This window comes from Alligator sinensis, unplaced genomic scaffold, assembly GCF_000455745.1.
Source record: "Alligator sinensis unplaced genomic scaffold, ASM45574v1 scaffold538_1, whole genome shotgun sequence".
Classification (NCBI taxonomy): Eukaryota; Metazoa; Chordata; order Crocodylia; family Alligatoridae; genus Alligator; species Alligator sinensis.
Window position 1 is genome coordinate 34,526 of NW_005842999.1, and position 20,206 is coordinate 54,731.

The following is a 20,206-nucleotide window of genomic DNA, read 5'->3' on the forward strand; positions in this document are numbered from 1 at the left end:
AGGCGGGGCCCCGGGGGCCGGCCTGCGGGCCCCCAGCCAGCAGCCAAGGGAGGGGAGCTGCTTACCCCCGTGGGGCTGGGCTCATCAGTGAGCCAGGTTCCGCCGCCGCTGCCCCAAGGGCTGCACGACGCAGCGCAGGGCTGCCCCAGCCGCGCCTGATTAGACGAGCTGGATAGAATGCATGCAGCTTCTTCTCTGGCTCCGCCCCTTAGCCCTGGCCGGGGGAGCTGCAGCATGGCCCGCGCCCTACGCGTGCATGGCAGATGGAGGCACAAGGTAAGATCCCACCGGGCTAGGCGGGAGGCAGGAGGAGCCCGGTCCAGAGGTGCTCTACGCAGGGGGCAGCGCAGTATTACCTGGCTCCTGGCTGCGGAAGGGCTGCCCGGCGCCGGCATGTGGGGCAGCAGCTGCAGCGCCTGCTGCCATTGCTGGAGAAGAACCGGGGGGAAGAGCCTGGCGCTGCACAGCCCGGGCAGGACCAGTCGCCGCTTCCTCCGGCGGCCTCGCCTCAGTCTGGGGCAGGAGCTAGTTGCTGCGGGTGGGGCCCATGATTCAGATTCTCCTTCCTGCAGGTGAGGAGCGTGGCCGATGTTTCACTATAGAATATGTCATGCCCATGAACGTGCAGCTGACATCTGAATCAACAATAAATGTTTTAAGTAGGTAATTTTTTTTATTATATCCCCTGTTCTTTGCAGCCAGCTAAAGTGCTAAAAGGTCACAAAGGCAGACAAGGTTTCATAGTTTTAGGGTCGGAAGGGACCTAATAGATCTTCTAGCCCGATCCCCCGCCAGGGCGGGAGAACAACAAAAGAACCCTAAACAAAAAACGGGACTCAAATGAGTCCAGCCAGGTAGGTATCCAGCCTCTTCTTAAAGATCCCCAGGGTAGGGGCCAGCACCACCTCCCTTGGAAGTTGGTTCCAGCTCCTAGCCGCCCTAACTGTGAAGTAGTTTTTTCGGATGTCCAATCTGTACCTCCTCTCCAGCAACTTGTGTCCATTACTCCTTGTTATGCCAGCGGGGGCTAGGGGAAACAGCGTCTCCCCCAAACCCTTCTGGTTCCCCCTAGTGAGTTTATAGACGGTCACCAGGTCCCCCCTCAGCCTTCTCTTGTGGAGGCTGAATAGGTTCAAGTCCCGCAGTCTCTCACTGGAGGGTCTGCCCTGTTGTCCCCGGATCATGCGGGTGGCCCTCCTCTGGACCCTCTCCATGTTGTCCACATCCCTCCTGAAATGGGGCGCACAGAACTGGACACAATACTCCAGCTGCGGCCTGACCAGCGTCGCATAGAGGGGGAGGATCACCTCCCTGGCTCTACTCGAGATGCACCTGTGGATGCACGACAAGGTCCGGTTAGCCCTGCCAACCATGACCTCGCATTGTCGGCCCATGTTCATCTTGGAGTCAATAATGACACCAAGATCCCTTTCCGCCTCCGTGCTCTCAAGTAGGGAGTTCCCCATCGTATAAGTGTGCTGCTGGTTCCTACTACCCAAGTGCAGCACCCTGCACTTGTCCGTATTGAAACACATCCTGTTCCTGTTTGCCCACCCCTGTAACCTATCCAGATCCTTCTGCAATCTCTCTCTCCCTGCTAGCGTGCTCACCTCCCCCCAAATTTTGGTGTCATCAGCGAATTTAAACAGGTTGCTTTCCACCCCAACATCAAGATCGCTGATGAAGAAATTGAACAGCGCAGGCCCCAGGACCGAGCCCTGGGGGACTCCACTACCCACCTCCCCCCAAGTCGAGTATGATCCATCCACCACCACCCTCTGAGTGCGACCCTTCAGCCAATCTGCAATCCATCTGACTGTGTAGGCATCTATGCCACAGTCGCCTAGTTTATTAATTAGGATGGGGTGAGAGACGGTGTCAAAGGCCTTGCTGAAGTCCAGAAAGACTACATCCACCGCGACACCTGCATCCATGGCCTTTGTGACCTGATCATAAAAGGCAATCAGGTTGGTCTGACATGATCTCCCCCTAATAAATCCATGCTGATTGCCCCTGAGCATCATCTCGGATGCCGGCCCATCACAAATGTGCTCCTTGATGATCTTCTCAAAGAGGCTTGTACCCAGGAAAAGAATACTAAACCCCTCCAGCTGCCCCCAAGCAGACAGCTCTGCCCACACAGGGCCACAGGCCACCCTGCACCAACTCGGCTGCCTTGCAGCTGCACCCCCGGCCCAGAGCCACCAAACACTGCAGATGGAGGCCATCTCCCTCCCAGCCTGTATGGGCACAGCCGAGGGGGCACAGGGGCCCAAAAAGTAAAAAAAAGTTAATACAAGGTTGCACTAGAGAAGGCTCAGCTGGAGGAGGCTAGGGAACAATGCAGGGAAGCCAGGGGCATCCCTGACCTTTCGCCTCCCTCTCCAAGGCAGTGTCCACAGCCACCAGGGCAGCATAATGGGCACCCTTCTGTCTCAGAAGCCTTGTGTGGTACAGGCGAGAGGTCTCAGCCACCTCCACCTTTAAAAAATAATAATAGGATGCAAAACTCTGAGGAACTCAGGCCAAGGCAGCCAGAAGGGGGTTTGAGCCCCTGATTCTAGCCTGTTTCTTTCCAAGCAGCAAGTGTCTGGGAGGATGGGTTTGGGCAAAATGTGGCCAGGGCACCAAGCAGCATCCAAGGCCTGGCCCCTTTCCCTGCAAAGCTGCCAGGCTGACAAGGGAGGAATGCCAAAAATGCTTGCTGCTGTAACCTAAGTGTTTATTTTAGTCAAGTGTTTGGTATTATTTCATTGTTGCTTTTATACTGTTTTTATTTGGGATTTTAAACCACATTTCCAGACCCATTTCATTGTCACTTCCTGCAACTTCATTGGTGTCAAAGGTCACGTGACATCACTTCCTGATGTGATACCACTTCCTGTGAGGTCTTTGAATATGGCTCACTGGCCCACTGGGTGATAAAAAGTTTGTGATCCAGCCCCACATTCAAAAAGGTTGGACACCCCTGCTCTAACTGAAGGCTTTACACAAGAAATTAAACACATTTGTAGATGGTTTGCTACAAAAAGAGACGATAAAAACAGCTTTTAAATAGACACACATCCTAAATAAAGTCTATGCTCAGACTTGCATCAAATAATTAAAACCCTGCTTATGAGTTACTTATTACTTTGGTTTTTGTGTGCCCAAAGGTAAGACCCAAAACTCAGCAAGATTGCCACCTAGTGTCAAAATAAGGTACTGACTCAGCAGTGAGCCAAGCTAGTAGATGCCACTTCTTGCAATACCATTTTTTTTGTTTGTTTGAAGCTCCCATAGTATTCTTCCCAGATCTGATTTTATTTAGCATTTAAGATCTAAAGTAGGGTAGGCACCAAACCCAATCTTATAATCCCAGGTGACTTCTCTGCATTTTACCAGCTACATTCTATCACCAGGTCAACATTCCCCACTTTCCCTCCCAGTCTCACACTTATTGTCTCCCATCCTCTCTCATATGTATGTTTCATACATATTCTGATTGTGACCTTCTAGCTATTGGTAGTTTTTAGCAAACAATGGCTCACTTTATAGAAGTAAGAGAAATAATTTTAAATATATCATTTTTAAATCTTTCTTTCCAAAAACTCCAATTCCTAGGGCTAGGCTATTTATGGGGAAGTGATTTTTAAGGCTTTCCCACAACATTCATGAAAAATTGTGACTTGCAACATATGTTGCAACATGCATTGCAAAGCCAGGCCTACTTTGGCTTGATTTTAATTGTTTTTTTTACTTGATCTGTATATGATAAATAGCCTATATATATTGTTTAAGCAAAGTACTGAAAGATAAGCTGCAAATTATTGCAATATGGAAACTCAGGATGTACTTGGGATATATACTGCCTTGCAGCCTCCAAATTATCACTGCATGCCAGACAACTTTTTTAGAAGTTAGTAGTTAGGATGCTTAGGAATCCTTAATGCCTGGGAATAAAAATCAAAGGACCCACAACCACAAGTGTTAGTACTTTTGACTGCAATGCTTAGGTCAGGGGTCAGCAACATTTTTGGGCAGAGTGCCAAAAACAACCACGACCTTGACTTGTAAGATGTTGGCATGCCAGGGGCAGATGGCAGAGGAACCACGAGGGGCCCGATCCTTGTTGTGGCAGTGTAGTCCTGGCCCCTATCCTGCCATTCGCCCTGAGGCATGTGCCAAGCAAAATGCCTTCGAGTGCCACATGCTGGCACCCATGCTGGGGGCTGCCTACCCCTGGATTAGGTAAAGCTAAAAAGTCCTGTCCATTTTAGGGAGTAAATATAATTTAAAATATTGGTTTAACCTCTAATTATATTGGTTAAATGATTAACTAATAACACAGCAGCTCTCAGAGCCCTTGGGGGTGGGGGGCAGAGAGGGAAGGGGAAGGAGGTAGCATAATCCTATAACCCCAGGTAAGTTCTCTACATGTCATCACCAGGTCAACATTCCCCCCTTTCCCTCCCAACCTATCCGTCTCACACCTATTGTCTCCCATCCCCTCTGATTCTCACTGCACATATTTGAATTTTCACAGACCTGCATTTTGCACATTGGCTTCTATTTCACCCAGGAGAACACACAAAACACCAGCAGCCTCTCCCTATGCCTGAAGAAGGGTATTTGTGCCCAAAAGCTTGCAAAAAACAATTTTTCCAACTACTTAGCTGGTCTAATAAAAGATATCACATTTACCCAAAGAACCTTGTCTACCTATGTCCTTAGACCAACACAGCTATAACCAATGCCCCTGAAATCAGTTATCACTGCATTTATCAGTTAAACGATTAATTGGTTAAGCTTTCACATCCCTAAACCATTTAAGGATCTTAAAGCACTTTAAGTGTTAACTGATTAACCCTTACAACCTCCCAGAAGTTTGCCCCATTTCACCGATAGAGAAAATGGAGGAACCTACAGTTAAAAACCATCTTAAAAGAGGCCACCATAAAAGCTGGAGCTGTTCTGCTGCATTTGAATCTTTCTCAGCTTGTTCACATTGAACAACTGGAAGTTAACAGGTGCTGTCCTTTGAAATGTTCCCCTTTTGAAAGGGTTCCAAACATACATGTGCATACACTATGAGGTATTTTTCCTTTTTTATCTACAAAGATTCCTGCAATTCAAACCCCAGGGGCTGGTGCCCATGGGTGTGTTTTCTTTTGAATACTACCTGCTGGCTGCATAATAGCTGGACTCAAACCCACAGGCAGACATTCCCATAAAAGAGCATCTCTTTTGCTGGTAAGCTACACTAATCCTCCAAGTACTTCACAGAAATAGTCACTTCTTAACTGGCTATTTAAAATGAACAAAATGATCTAGTGGGAAAACTGGAAGATTGTGGGCTCAGCTGCTCGACGGTTCAGTGGGTGGGAAACTGGCTACACGGTAGGACCCAAGGAGTTCTCATGAACAGATCCGTGTTGTCTCAGCGTGAAGTGGCCCATGGTGTCCTTCAGGGGTCCATGCTTAGACCGGTGCTTTTCAACATCTTTATCAGTGATTTGGTTGGGGGAGTGAAAAGCTCACTGGCCAAGTTCGCAGACAACACCAAGTTATGGGGCTGTGTCATGTCAGAAGATAGGTTGCAGATACAGGCGGACCTGGACAGGCTCAAGAGTTGGGCAGACTCTTGATAAACCAGATGAAGTTTAACACTTCCAAGTGTAAGGTGCTCCATCTGGGGGCAAACAACCCTCAGCATACCTACAGGCTCAGTGGTGACACCTTGACTTGCACCATGACCGAAAGGAACCTAGGGGTAATGATTGACCATCGCATGAATATGAACTGTCAATGCGATGCAGTGGCCAGCAGGGCAAACAACAAGCTGGCATGCATCATCCAATGCATCTCATGTAAAACTAAGGAAGTGATACTCCCATTGTACTCAGCAGTGGTGAGACTGCAGTTGGAGTACTGTGTCCAGTTCTGGGTGCTGCACTTTAATAAGGATGTGGAAAAACTTGAGAGGGTCCAGAAAAGAGCCACCCATAAGATCAGGGACTTGCAAGGCAAGCCATACGAGGATAGGCTGAGGGACCTGGGCCTCTTTAGCCTAAAGAAGAGATGGTTGAGAGGGGACTTGATAGTAGCATACCGCTATATCAGTGTATCAGGAGCTCAGAACAACTGTTCACTAGGGTACCCCTGGGGAAGACCAGGACCAATGGATACAAACTGTTGGAAGGCTGCTTCAGGCTTAATACCAGGAAAAACTCCTTCAGAGGTGGTACAGTCACCTACCCTGGAGGTTTTCAAGAGAAGACTGGACAGTCACCTCACTGGGGTCACTTGACCCCAGTTGTCTTCCTGCCTAGAGAGGGGGGGGGCTGGACCCAATGATCTGCAAGGTCCCTTCCAGCCCCTAACAATCTATGAAAGTAAAGATAATTAGCACAAAAAGTAGCTTTTCTTCAGAACAAGCAAGCAAACTTACTTTTCTGACAGTGGTGAAAACCAGTTCTGCCTGGTTAGTCTGATTCTGCCCTGTTAGCATTTAACAGAGTCAGTTTCTGGTTTTGTCCTATAACCAAAAATAGAGAGAATTTCTCATTTTTCTTTTGCCCAGCAACAGGGGAGAAAAAGGAAAAGCTTTCAAAACAGGAATATTAACTGCAAAATGATAAACGGATGCGACCTAACATGTGGAAGAATCCATCACCTTGGTACAGCCCCTAGCATAACTAGGCTAACCCGCTACTGCAGGATGAGTGGCACAGAGACAGTTTGCAGGTCAGACTACCCTGCATTCTGGATCTGGAGCAGGGTTGGGGTTTGTTTTTTTTTAATCATCCTTTAAAAAACATGGATTTTTCTTACATTTAAATTGGATTTTTTGTAAGTTTTCCTCTTTAAAAATAAACCAGCTTAATGAAATGTGAATTTAATATAGCATAAGGTAAGGTATAAATGTAGTACAATCTATTAAAGTAATTCAAATAAAATAACACATTGAGTCCATGAGCCTCTACACTAAAATCTCTTGAGTTAAAGGCTGATTTTCTTCTATATAAGAATGATGGGAAAACATATAACTTCTGAGGTCAAGCTTTAAAAATATGGCATGTTTCATGTATTACGGGCCTGACCCTCCAAGGGTTGCAGGGTCTAAACTATTGTATGCAAAGGAGCAGCAAAGTCATCACAAATTTTGGGACCTGGCCTTTGACTCCAGCAGACACCATCATGTGTCCTCCTTGATCAAGATAATCCACAGAGCCCACCTGGATGGCATCAAAACTTCTGTTTCATTGGCTCTATCTGAGCTGTGATCATCTCAGCTCTGAAATTATGAATACACAGGACTCTGCATGCTTAATGGCGGCTTATTCTCCGGCTCATGAAAAAACAAGCGTCTGCTCAGTAACTGCCAACCCTTGCTACTGAATACTTCTGGGTACTTCAGTTAAATGGCCTTTCTTGGTTCCTCTGCATATGTACAGAGTTGTAAATACTAACTTCAAGTGCTCTATGCATGTCTCTAAACTAAAATACCACAGCACACAAGCCTAGGGGGTTACAACAGCAAAAATCATGGACTGGTAAAGAGGTAGAGTTTTTGGGGGAGGGGAGTGAATGGTTCAGTAGGCTGTCACAGGAGGTTTACTGCAGAGCTGACTAATTAGCTCTGCAGTAAACATCTCAGCATCTACATGTGTGGCCCTATTAGGCTACAGAAAACTAATGAACTCCACAGAAGGTCGGTACTTGTAAATACAAGTACTGTCCTGCTGCGGACCTTTTTTGCGTGCAGCAGTGCATGTTTAGACACTGCCCAGGTGACTGATTCACAACTGTGCTTCAGTGCAGAGGCTGCCTTCCACTTAACCCCACACTGGAGCATCCTTGTGCCCCAACCAGCCCCTCCACAGCACATTAAGCTGGGTTGGAACAGCCATGGGCTGGCAAGCTAACCCACCCGGGCTACCTGCCAGCCACTACTGCACCAACCTGGCTCAACATGCTAGAGTCCCATGTACATGGGTAAACACAGTGCCCAGGAGCAATTGGCTCTGGCATATGTGCCAGAGTTTATTGCTGCACATTAATACATACATGTAGATGCACCCAGAGAGAAGGAGTTTGGTTTGTTATAGAATTATAGAAAATTAGGGTTGGAAGGGATCTTAGGAGGTCATCTACTCTAAACCCCTGCTCAAAGCAAGACCATCCTAACTAGATCATTTCAGTCAGGGCTTTGTCAAGCCAGGCCTTAAAAACCTCCAAGAATGAAGGTTTCACCACCTCTCTAGGTAATCATTCCAGTGATTCACCACCCTGTTGTTAATTTCTTGTGTGGAAAAGGGAAAGGGAGAAGAGTAAGGAGCAGTGGAAACATATACACCAAATCTACTGCAAAAACTCTATTTAGTTGTAAATCAACTTGTTTTAACCAATGAAAATTCACCTTTCGTTAAAAAACAAACAAAAATAAACAGTGGGAGAGTTGAAAAAAATCAATTATTTAAACTGGGCTCTTGGCTTCGTGATGTAAATTATGATTTAAATTGACCTAATTTAAATCAATCCACCCTGAGCTGGAGTGGGTACTGCAAGCAGTATGGTCCTGCCTGCTTCAGCCACCATGGGGCCATGCAGCACAGCCCAAGACTGGCATGCAGATACTCTGACGCTGTGCTGCTAACAGCAGCCGTTCTTCTACTGCTCTAGGATGTGAGCTGGAATGGGTGCCCCGCAAAGTGCACGAGGCAATCTGGCATACCCTGCATGCTGCTTGTGGGTCACTCTGATATCCACAGGCAGCACTGGGGGCTGGATGATATGGCTCCATGGCCCTGATTTTGCCTGCAAGCCATATGTTTGATGCCCCCTGCTCTACTGCACATAGATTTCAGTATTGTTAGACAAATATCAGCAACAATGCTTTTAACCCATTGGCAAATAGAGTAGGTTTGAAGTTAGAAGTCCAAAACTGCACACTAAACTGGTGACAAAACAAGAAATAAAACTTGCTTTACTGCTAAAGTCTCTCCCTCCTTATGAGAAACAAAAACTGATATTAAAGAAAACATCTTAGTGTTGTTCAATCAAACATGAGCACTCTCAGATGCTAGTTCCCTATTTCCTTATAGTTCCTCATGATGAACAGGGATCCGGGTTTTCTAGTTCCCATGGAAAAATAGAGTAAAACACAGATTTCCCCTTTAACCAGATGAAAACGCAGATTTCTCATTTTAGGGAAGAAACCCACTGATTTTGCAGTTTTGCAAAGAGCTCTGTGCCAGCTAGCAGAGTTTCAGCGTACAAGGGGTTGGGGGAAGCAGAAGAAGGGCACTTAGGCAGGGGGCATCACGTGCATGTATATGCACATGGCTGCCAGGCAGCCTGGAAAGCAGCTCCTGTAGGTAAGTAGGGAGAGCTGGGGCAATGGGGAATTGAGGCCCCACATCAGGAGGGAGGGAGTTGGGCAGTGCTGGAACTCAGCCTGCTGGCCAGCCAGGCAATGTGTAGGGCTTAGGGCCTGGGGCTGCAATGCACGGCTGCAGGGCCCCAGCAGGGAGCTGGATGGGGCCATGGGTGGCTCACCTGGGAGGTGTGGAGGTGGGGCCAGCTCCTCATTGCTGTGTGAACTCCCAGGGGTGACCCATGCCCCCCAGTTCTATGCACGCGGCAGGGATGGGGCGGACTGACTGCTGCAAGCTCGGACTCCTGCCCTACTGCCCTCCCCCAAGGCCTCCACAGCCCTGTGGGTGCAACCCAGCGTTGCAGGCAACAGCGAGGCCTCATAGGGATCTGCTTGCAGCTGCAAGCACTGCACTGCCCAGGCAATGCGTCCCCTACCTGCGCAACAGCAGCAGGGGCGGCAGCACAGAGTTGTGCCTCTCACTGCTGCCACATGCACATGGGATGCATCGCCAGGGAAGGGTGGATCTGACAGTGGCAAGCAGCTGTGTGGCCCTGCTGTTGCCTGTTGTTATGGAAATGGCATAAATACCAGCTTTAAGTTAGGTAAATAACATGGAGATAGACTTTTGCCTATTGCCTTAATCTTGTGTATTATCTTGATGGGGGGGTGGGGGGGTGTTCTTGAGTTTTGCATTGCCTTAAGAAACTCCATTTTGTATTGCTCTGTAGCTTGACATAAGTGTTCAACCTTTCACTCCTTTGTACGCTGCATGTGTGAGGAAATGGGTGAGAGTGTGGCTGTGGAAAAGGAAAACACCAGTTGGTGACTGGCTGAAGAATGCAGACAGATAAGAGACCAAAACAAGAAGATTTGCCCCAGAACAGCGAGAGAACAACATCAATCCACCTTCAAAGAGAAACACAGTGGTAACACAGCAAAAGCCCAGAGGACTGAATGAACTGATAGGACTATAAAAAGTGGGACTAGACATGTCAATTTTGGGTCTTCTTCTGCATAACATCATGGAGCATCGGTTCACCTGACAAGACGGACCAATAAAAGCCCGGCTCCCACTCGTGATCAACTTAGCTGGCCACTAAGTTGACTCAAGCACCGATGAGACCAGTAACCTATACCAGCACAGAACAGAAATCGGGGGAGGTGGGGGTGTGTACACACTGAGAGGACTTTTCATTTTAATCACGGATTTGGGTTTTTTTAAATCAGAGAATTTGCAATTTTTTATCAGGGAAAACCAGGATCCCTGATGATGAAGATGAGATTCCTGGTAACTGGAATGGTAATGTACTTTCCCCTGCGCCCCCTCCCAAACACACACACACCTTTGAGGATGTGGGGAAGAAGGGGGAGAAAGGAAGGATGTTACCTTCCCAATTCTGTCAGGGAAGGCCACAAAAGGAGGCAGAGCCATGACTTTAGTGATGAATCCACAGAACTACCTGCCTGCCAGTTCATCCACCCCACTAGACACCTGCCTCATTACCCTTTCATGCATCATGGTCACACATCATTCTGAACATATACATAGAAGTCATAAGTATGACTTATGTTTACTATAATAATTGCCTAGTACCTTCCAGCTTCTGTCATTCACCACTTCTTCAACATTCAACTCTGATTGCATCAATTTCAACTGCAAAAAATGAGAAAGAAGACAAAACACACTCATTAGTCATACAATACAATAACCAGAATGACCAGTCCTCCAATCTATTCATATGCCATGAAAACTTCCTCGCTCAATGTGCCCATCAAGCATAGGCAAGCATCCTCCTTCATCATACAGGCTCAAGCCTACAGTAAATGAGTTTTACAGTTCCCGCCACTCAGTCAAGGATCTATCAAAGACTGAAGATACTAATACAGGGGTGGGCAAAATGTGGCCCACCAGGCCATTCTATCCGACCCGCGGGGCCCCTAAAAAATTTAGAAAATTAGTATTTATCTGCCCCTGACTGCCTATCATGCAGCCCTCAATGGCTTGCCAAAACTCAGTAAGTGGCCCTCTGCCCACAATAATTGCCCGCCCCTGTACTAATAAGACAGAGGTGGCCAACCTGTGACACACATGCCACAAATGGCACAGGCAGTTGTGAGTGGCACACAAGTCCCAGGCTTTCAGTAAAGGGAGGTGCCAGAATGGAACAGAGGGTCTTAAGCCTTCACAACATAGAGTAGAAGGAATATATGTGAGGAAGAAGGACATTGATGCAGGAGGTGGTGTTAGGTGTCACTGTCAAAAGCCAGGTTAATCCCCCCCTACCCCTGCAGTTGCCACCAAATTCAGGGCTTTGGATTCTCACTCAATACAAAACTGAAGCAGTTGCAGGGCCAAGGGAGGTTAACCTAGCTTTTGACAGCGACACCTCTCTTGCAATTGCATTCTGCCTCTGCTGCGCTCCACAAGTTTGAAGGCCCTTGCTCTCCTGCCGCCATTCCAGCACCCCAGTCAGGTATGCCTGCAATAAAGAGAGTTAAGAATATAGATCCATGAAGGCAACTGCCTGGTAGAAATAGTTAATGAGAAGCAACATCTTTCTCCAATGAGTACTATTTGTGCAAATTAATAAGCAATAAACAGGCCCCTATAGCAGGTGGGTCCAAGAAACAAGTTAAGGCTGAAGTGTCAAGCACTTAAATTATTTATTACAAAATAAAGGTTAGCTGTGCAACCTTAGTTTTGGTCCCTTGCCCATATGCACTATTAAAGTCACACAGGAAGTCTGTAACAAAGCCAAGACTAAAAGCTATCCTAGGTTCCATTCCAGTGTTTTAATTGGAAAAAACTATGTCTTTCGTGCAGCACACTGGGAGTCCTACAGAACTGGTAATGTGCAATCAAAACATTTTTAAAATTGTGTCACAATGCATATACAAACTGGGGTAAAATTAAAAATACAGTTTGCAAGTCAATCATAGAGAAATTTAGCACTGAACTGCCATTTGTACCTTATAAAATCCCTCTCTAAGGCCCTCGTTTCTTAAAAGCAAATCTTAGCCAGCACCTTTAAAAAGAAAGAATATGACCTTTGTGCTAAAGGATCAGTGACTACTTTAAGCTCTTAGGTTAAACTGTTTGTTCCACAAATGGCAAAAACAGACAAAGTAATCCCTTCAAAAACCTCAAAGTCTGGATAAACAGAAATGGATATTTTTGAAATGCTGACATGACTGCTAAGTGACATTACTTAAAGACTCCAGACTGTTTTAAATTATAATCCATCTTTAAGAACCTGACAGGTTGATAAAGATCATACCCTTTACAAAATATCCAAACAGAAAATATTAACCATTTCCTAAAGATGTCCTACCTGAGAAAGATTTATGGTACTTTCAGAGAATACTGCTGTTCAAGTTACTTTAGTAAGAGAACATGTATGCCGATAGGCTCAGTGACTTTAGATGTAGACAGAAAACTTCCCTTTGATTTCAGTGAGCAGATCATGATGGATTGATAAGAAGACCTGTGATTTCAGTGCTAAGTTCAATAAATCCAAAATTGGAAGAAGCAGAAGATAAAGTAATCAGACTCTCCAATCTCTCAGTTCTAATCCTCAAAGGAAACTTACAAAACATTTCTCAGAGACGAGCCTATGAACTTCACTTCATCAACCTCCTGGATACAAAAAATCATGGACTAAATATAGACACTAGATTTATGATGCATTATAACCTGCCTGACATCCGACTCCCCAGGTACCTCTCCACTATTTAACTCCTACATTCATCCTCACCCCCACCCCCAACCCAGCCTGTTTCTCACCCACTGGCTCCTCAATTTACATCTTCACTAACCATCTGTCTTGTATGCATACAAGCCCAGCCTCTGGCTTCTTTGCTTTTCATTCCATCCAGGAAGAGCACACACCAACTGCAGAGACCTCCTTAGCCTGACAAAGGGTTTTTAAACCCGAAAGCTTGCTAAAAAATTTTTCCAACTATTTAAGTTGGTCTAATAAAAGATATCAGATTCACCCAAAAGATCTTGTCTGTGCTACTCGTAGCACTCCTGCCACAAGCTGGCCACCCCTGCACTAATGCACAGTTCTGCTAACCACCATGTGGACTTTGTTGCCATGAGACATTACAGAACTCACTGTTGAAAGAGTTTAAGGGTTTAGAAGACTTCAAGAAATATTCGTATGAATAATGAGGTTATCTGAAGTTACATTAAGGCAGATATGACCCACACCATTAACTGACAGAGGATTAGGAAAAGCTTCCCTTAAAAGGCAGAATTTTGAAACATCAGAAACAGGATCTTACTACTGCCAAAAGTAGATGGAGGGAGGCAGCAGAACCTCACAGCACACAAAAGGATCCTGCTTCCCTAACCCTTCCAGAGTCATGTACCTGTAGTTCAGGAAATATACTCCATCCAGATTTCCAAGAGTGCACATACTGCAGTCTTCCTGGAGCCTACATGGCCAACTCACTCTTTCTGAAGGACTTAAGCCTGCCTTACAAAGTCTATATTAGGGCCATGCAGGCATTCTCCAAAGAAGCAGAAAGTTTAAAGATGCAAAAGTACTTGTGTTCAATTTCCAAATTTTACCCAGTCCTAAACCTACTATGTCAGCTTTCTATACTAGTAATGACAAAAATAATTGAAAATCTGGGTCAAACTAATTTGTTTTTCTGGTTTTGTGTTCAATCTCCCATAAATGAAGCATCTTAAATTCTGAAGATCTAGGGTCATTCCCCCCGCCCCCCATGCCCCCAACCTAATTCTAAAACTTGTTGAGGCTCAGCTTTTATCACTCCCTAGCTACAGACAAAACCTCCATAGGCAGGGTCACTGATTCCCACCCCCCAAATCCAAACATATACACACAAGCTGCCCAGCAAGGGGGTATGTTAAATAGCAGCTACACTAAAGTTAGATATTTTCAGGCATAAAAACTTCTGGATGCAAGGTATTCAGGTGATGGGAAAGGAACTCTCTGGAGCATTAAAGTTGCACAGAGCTGGAAGAAAGTACTGCTGCACCAACTCTTAAAACAAATGGAATGATGTGGGGAATGCTAGGTCTTTCAACCTGACATTGATTCTAAGCAAAATAAGTGAATACAAGATTTGATGCATATGAGAGAGAGAGAGAATTGAAGGTAGAAACAGAAGTATTGCTGGAAAGGTCCTTCAGACATCATGTGGGCCAACCCCTTGCTCAAGACAGAGTCATCCCTATCCAAATCATCTTATACAAGTATTTGTCTAACCTATTTCTAAAAATGCACAATCAACCAAGATGCAGAACTACAAAGTATATTGTCCAAAGACACCACAGGGTTAAGTAGGGAGATGAGGCCTGTCATTGCTGCTGCAATATAATATAAAATATCAAAGAGTAATGACAGTCACCATGGGTTTATGGAAACTACATCTTTTCTAACTCTTTTTTTTTAAATAAGATTACAAGTTCAGTTCTTGGCCCTATGTCATTTATTTTTTTTAAATTACATACAACAGTGATTTTCAATCTTTTTTCATTTGCAACCCCCTAAAAAAAATGTGAATGGAGGTGTGGCCCCCTTTGGAAATTTTGAATGAAGGTGCAGACCCGTTTGAATTGTAAGTTTAGGTATTCACATACTTTTGATATATCATAGTTATCTTAGACATAGTCTGTGGACCTGAAGGGGCTCACAGACTATAGGTTGAAAACCACAAAGTAATTCCAGATTCCAGATACCATCTGCACATAATGTAAACTGGGAGAACTGGTGAAAAATGAAGACAATAAGACATGGACAATAAGATATGGATTGCCTGGTAGCTGAGTGCAATCGAACAGCACACATTTTCAGTGTGGTTAAATGTAAAGTCATACACTGAGCAAGAAAAAAAATAAAAAAATCTCTCTATAGAGGTAAAACTAAAGTCCAGATTGGCTTGAATATTAGCTACATCTATGTCCAACACATATTTAGTCATTTGGCTCATGGTTTCAAAGATTAAAAAATGTGTAAAAACATGATCCGGTTTGAATAGTTTTTGTAACTGCTGCCCCATCCCCCAAACTAGAAAATGCTATTACTGTGAACCTCTCAAAAATGTACCACTGGACTATCCATTAGCTTGGCGGTCCAGCGATACTAGGAACCAGTTTTGAAACTCAACAGTTATCACACTATTGCTGGTTGGTTTAGTAGGCTCTAGAAAGGATTTTTTAGTAAGGCCTTGGAGGTAAAGACACTTGCTCTAAGTTACTGAGATCATAGATTCATAAATTGTAAGGCCAGAGGGGACCTCGGAAGATCATCGGGTCCAGCCTCCTGCACCAAGCAGAAAAGATAACTGGGGGTCAGGTGACCCCAGCAAGGTGACTGTCTAGTCTCCTCTTGAAGATTTCCAGGGCAGGCGATTGCACCACCTCTGGAGGAGCTTATTCCACAGTCTGGACACCCTGATTATGAAGAAGTTTTTCCTAATGTTGAGCCTGAATCAATCTTCCAGGAGTTTGTGGTCATCTTTTTTTTTTTTTTTTTTTTTTTTTTTTTTTTTTTTTTTTTTTTTTTTTTTTTTTTTTTTAACAACATAGGTTGCATAACCCACACAAACCATAGCTTGGAGAACAGGAACTGGTCCTGGAGTTCTGAAAAAACAAATTCAAATCCTCTTTTCTGGAGATTTGTGAGCTATGACAATTTCATTCAGACTCAAGCTTGCTTAGTGAAGTCTGGAAAAAATTTCTCTACTTGGCATTTGTATTTCATACACAAAAATACTGCAAATCAAAACTGCCAGGGACATGATTATAGGCTAATACTGCAGGTAAACTGAGTACAAGTACCAATTAACAGATTGAGTTATGGGGTGGCGATGCCCCATCTACCCAAGGAATGAATTACGACAACGATACAAGGGGGCTGATTTAAGGCTGTACCAAGGTGTGGTACAAAAGGCAGCACTCAAACAGTGAAATTTCCTAGTTTTCTAATGTTTGTGTTTTATTGCGTGTATTTTCAAATTCTTGGATGCATTACTTTTCTCAAGTTCTGAAAAGAAGTAAGACACTGGCAGGCATTTTAAAGTGAATAAAAAATATGAATATGAAATGGCCTTCATTTTTAGCTTATCTGGTGCTAGTAGGTTTTGACTAAAGTAATTATTAGGTGGGTGTACTGTGCACATTTATCTTTGTGTATATCAGCACAACCAGGGGTTGAAGCAGGACATTCAGAGAATGTAGGCAGTACTGTCTTGTTGCCTGAAGAGGCTGATCCTTGCTCCAAACAAATTCACAAATCTTCAGACTTTTTAGATCAAATTAATCTCAGCTAGACTTCAATACAGGCCAACAATCTTCTAGAGACAACCCCCCACCACCCTCTCAACCCACCCACCCACCCACCCACACTTCCTTTGTGACTTAAAATGTTACCACTCACCTTCGTCTGCTCTTTTCTGAGTTGCTTTAACAATGCTATATCATTCTCAGCCTTCTCCCTCTCTTCTTGGAGAGCTTTTACTACATTGGAAGTCTGAGCAATGCAAGTTTTGATCATCATCTCCCTGCTGGTATGAGCCTCCATCAGCTAGTTGGTGAGTATGGGGGGGAATGAAAGCAACAAGTTAAATGTCCCAAGAGAAGAAATAGAAAGACCCTCAAATCACAAAACAAGATAAAAAAAGATGATGCCTAAATAGCTCTGATGGTATCAGTTTTCCCACAAATGCTTCTCATGTCCTGCCTGTGGAACAGCTCACTTCCACACATCATAGGGAAGAAGAATACCCCTTCCCTCTTCCAAAAGCAGATCCTGCTCCTTACAAACTGACAACTGCCTTTGGGGGCAGGTCTTACTTCCCATTCTAAAGCAGGTAAGGAAATGAATTCCAGTAATATAACTATATTGGCTTCCTTACCATGCTTCTTTACCACTGTCAGCCTCATACTACATGCTATGAAGAAACTTTCTAAGCAGGTGCTATAAGAACACAATATCAGCAGAGACAGATAAAGCTATTAAAATGGTATTCTCTTGCTTTCTGTAAATAGAAAATGTCTCATGCAAACTCTCCCCTCTCATCCAGCAACAATCATTGAATTTTGTCCTGGGGTACAAGTCATTTAGACAGATTGTCTCTGACAATGAAGTAGGTGGGGCAACAGACAGGAGGGTTGTACCATAACCACCCACACCCAGTTCTGAGGTTACAACTCTCCTAGGGGTGCTTCCCATTGATGAACCCTCCTGCTTTGTTGTTTATGTACTTTGTACCTGATTCTTATCCACAACTCTCTCTGCTAGTTCACTGAGTCGAAGGTGCTCAATATAAAAGGTTTGATATCTGGGTATTTGCCATTATAGTTTGATTCCCGTTGATGCTCAAGGGAGCAAGTAACTGAATTTAACAAGTGACAGCAGATGGGAATCAAATATTGACAGGAACCGGACTACTTAGAAAGTAACACAGGAATATGTCAGCACCACTATTTATATGGAGACAATGAATGGACTATCTATCGCCACACAGAGGTCAGAACTATATCCTGAAGGAACATTACTGTAAAGCAAAAGAAACATGTGCATGGTATATCTGCTGTCAAGTAAATGTTACATGCATGGGACTATAGAAGATCAAGTAGGCCACTTAGGAATGCATAGCGTGCTACATGCCAGGCCAGTAATTCTCTGAGAAACAAGGATGTGGTGCTCTACTTCACTAGACTCTATATTTAATAAAGCATCAGGGATTGGGACAGAAAGGAGCAGATATACTTACAGATTTGTAGAGCTCTTGACAGGTTTGCTTGGCATCGATTTTCCCTGCAAAGGAAGCTGTTGGAAGTGTAGTATTTAATTCATGGACTATCCTGTCATCAATTGTCCTCATCACCCTGAGCAACTCCTGTACTTAAAAAGAAATCTTTGCTTACACTTGTGCAACTGGGAAGTCAGAGAAAAACTATACAACAAAGCACATTTTGGTAGGAAGCTAAATTAGGTTGGCAAGAGAATGTAGCTAAAACAAATTGCCAACCTCTACGTACTTGAATACAGTCTTTAACTTTTTTCTTTGTTTGTTTGTTTTTTTTAATGTGTGGGTCACAGAGATACTCAGGGATCTAAAATTTGCCAAGGAAAATATTCCACTGTCTGGTCCAGGCAGCCTGTCTCTACTCTCCTCTTCTTCAAGCCTAAGGGTTTTCCAGACTTCAGTCCCAGTACTGTCTACCATGGCCACCAGTAAGGAACTTGTAGCTTGCTTGAGCACCTCCTTACCTCCCCTGTATCCATTGCTGTGCTGCCCTTGAAACAGGGCAAGTCAAGTCAGCTAGCCAGCATTTCTGGTTCACTTTCTACAAGCTGGACTCTCATCCAGTCTCAAAGGCACATCTTCTCCCCTCTCCCCTGTCTGCCTGCTGCTTTCCCCTCTGTCCTAGGGGAGGGAAAAGCTTCAAAGCTGCTCCTGACTGCTCCAGCCAGGCTACAGAAGCTGGGCTCAGCTGGGAGCAGCAGCAGTGTAGCAATGGGCTGGGAGTTCCCACTCCTGGAGGGACCAAGCAGAGTGGGACAACCCAGCCCTGACATCACTGCTAACACCACTGTGGCTATTCCCAGCTAAGTCCAGTCTGCATGCAGCTCTGAGTGGCTTTGGAGCTTTTCCTGGTCATAGACAGCAAGAAAAGCAGTAGCAGTATGCTGGGGAGGAGGGTGAGGGCACATGCCTATGAGCATGCAGGACAAAACAGGGGGAGGGGGGGGGGGACTCTAATTTACTTCAAGGACTTTTTTTAAAAGCCCCCAGGGGCTCCTTAGACAGTGGCTCGTCCATTCCTTTCCAAAGGAAGTGCAGTTATGCCACTGCACAGCACACTCTCTCAATCCACTCCTGCTGTGTCTTCCTAAGCACCTGCTGCAGGAAATGTCTAATTAAGCTCCCATAGCAGAAAAAGCTGGACAGCACAACTACAGACAAATCACAGGAAAAAAACACCATAGGGGTGGGACCATCTTTTGTACAATACCTAGTGAAATAAAGGTCCACAATGGAAGGACTAAGGTTCTTATAAACTACCACAATAAAGAAGAAAAAAAAATATATACACTGCAGCAAACTGGCACATCTCACAGCAAAACGTACTGAATTCTGCAATGTCTTGGAAAAACTGCAGATTCAAGGGATACAACGTATGAGAGTCCCTGGTTACAGAAGTGCACAGTTGTTTCACGTTTTGCATTTGATATGAATTAGTCAAGAAGCACAAGAAACTTTATATGAAGAATGTGAGAGCAAGATGTGGCACTAATATTTGAATGGAGCTGCCTTTCACCTGTGATACCAGAGCAAGAGTAGGGACCTGCTAGAAAGAAGATGAAAGAGGAAGCAGGTATTTAAATAAACTAGACTTGTAACCATGACCAAACAGGCCAGCAAGCAAGGCTACAGGACAAACACACTGGGTCTCCTGGCTGGGAATGGCAATGCTGGCCCTTCATTCCTGGAAAACACAGGCAGAGTTTTGAGAGTAGAGCCCTGTTCAAGCAGCAAAACACGAAGAGGCCATGCCTGTGGGGAAGGCCCATGGGAAGCACTTCCACCCCAACCCTTTTCAGAGCAGCGTAGACCTGCCCTGAGAGAGTGGCTGGTGTTGGGGGAACAGCATCAAATATGGAGCTGTCTCCATGCTGCCCATGCTGGTCACAGGCAGATTAATGCATGAACCAGTGGGGCCCAGGGCCAGGGAAATGGCTGGTTTCCCCTTGCAGGCGGGATGCATTCTAGCCCACAAGGGGCTGCTTGGAGCTGTGGGGAGCGGGATGCAGGGGACCCATGTGCATGTGCGCAGCTGCATGCATGCATGTGGGCAGGAAT

At 45.1% G+C, this 20,206-nt stretch overlaps 1 protein-coding gene across 3 annotated transcripts in view; it reads right to left on the reverse strand.

The window, feature by feature from the left end:
* Positions 1-18,265, reverse strand: part of CCDC58 (coiled-coil domain containing 58) — a 19,312-nt gene extending 1,047 nt beyond the window's left edge. The window contains exons 1-3 of one of the 3 annotated variants that reach the window (XM_006036674.3): positions 18,113-18,265; positions 16,774-16,920; positions 10,956-11,015 (exon numbers count right to left, since the gene is read on the reverse strand). In XM_006036674.3, the coding sequence (XP_006036736.1) occupies positions 10,956-11,015; positions 16,774-16,920; positions 18,113-18,223 (318 nt within the window). In that variant the 5' untranslated portion in view covers positions 18,224-18,265. Of the gene's footprint in view, positions 1-10,955; positions 11,016-11,460; positions 11,842-16,773; positions 16,921-18,112 lie in introns of those variants that run through there. The other 2 variants (XM_025193028.1, XM_006036675.3) reach the window with 2 other exon arrangements.
* Positions 18,266-20,206: the final 1,941 nt, after the last annotated feature.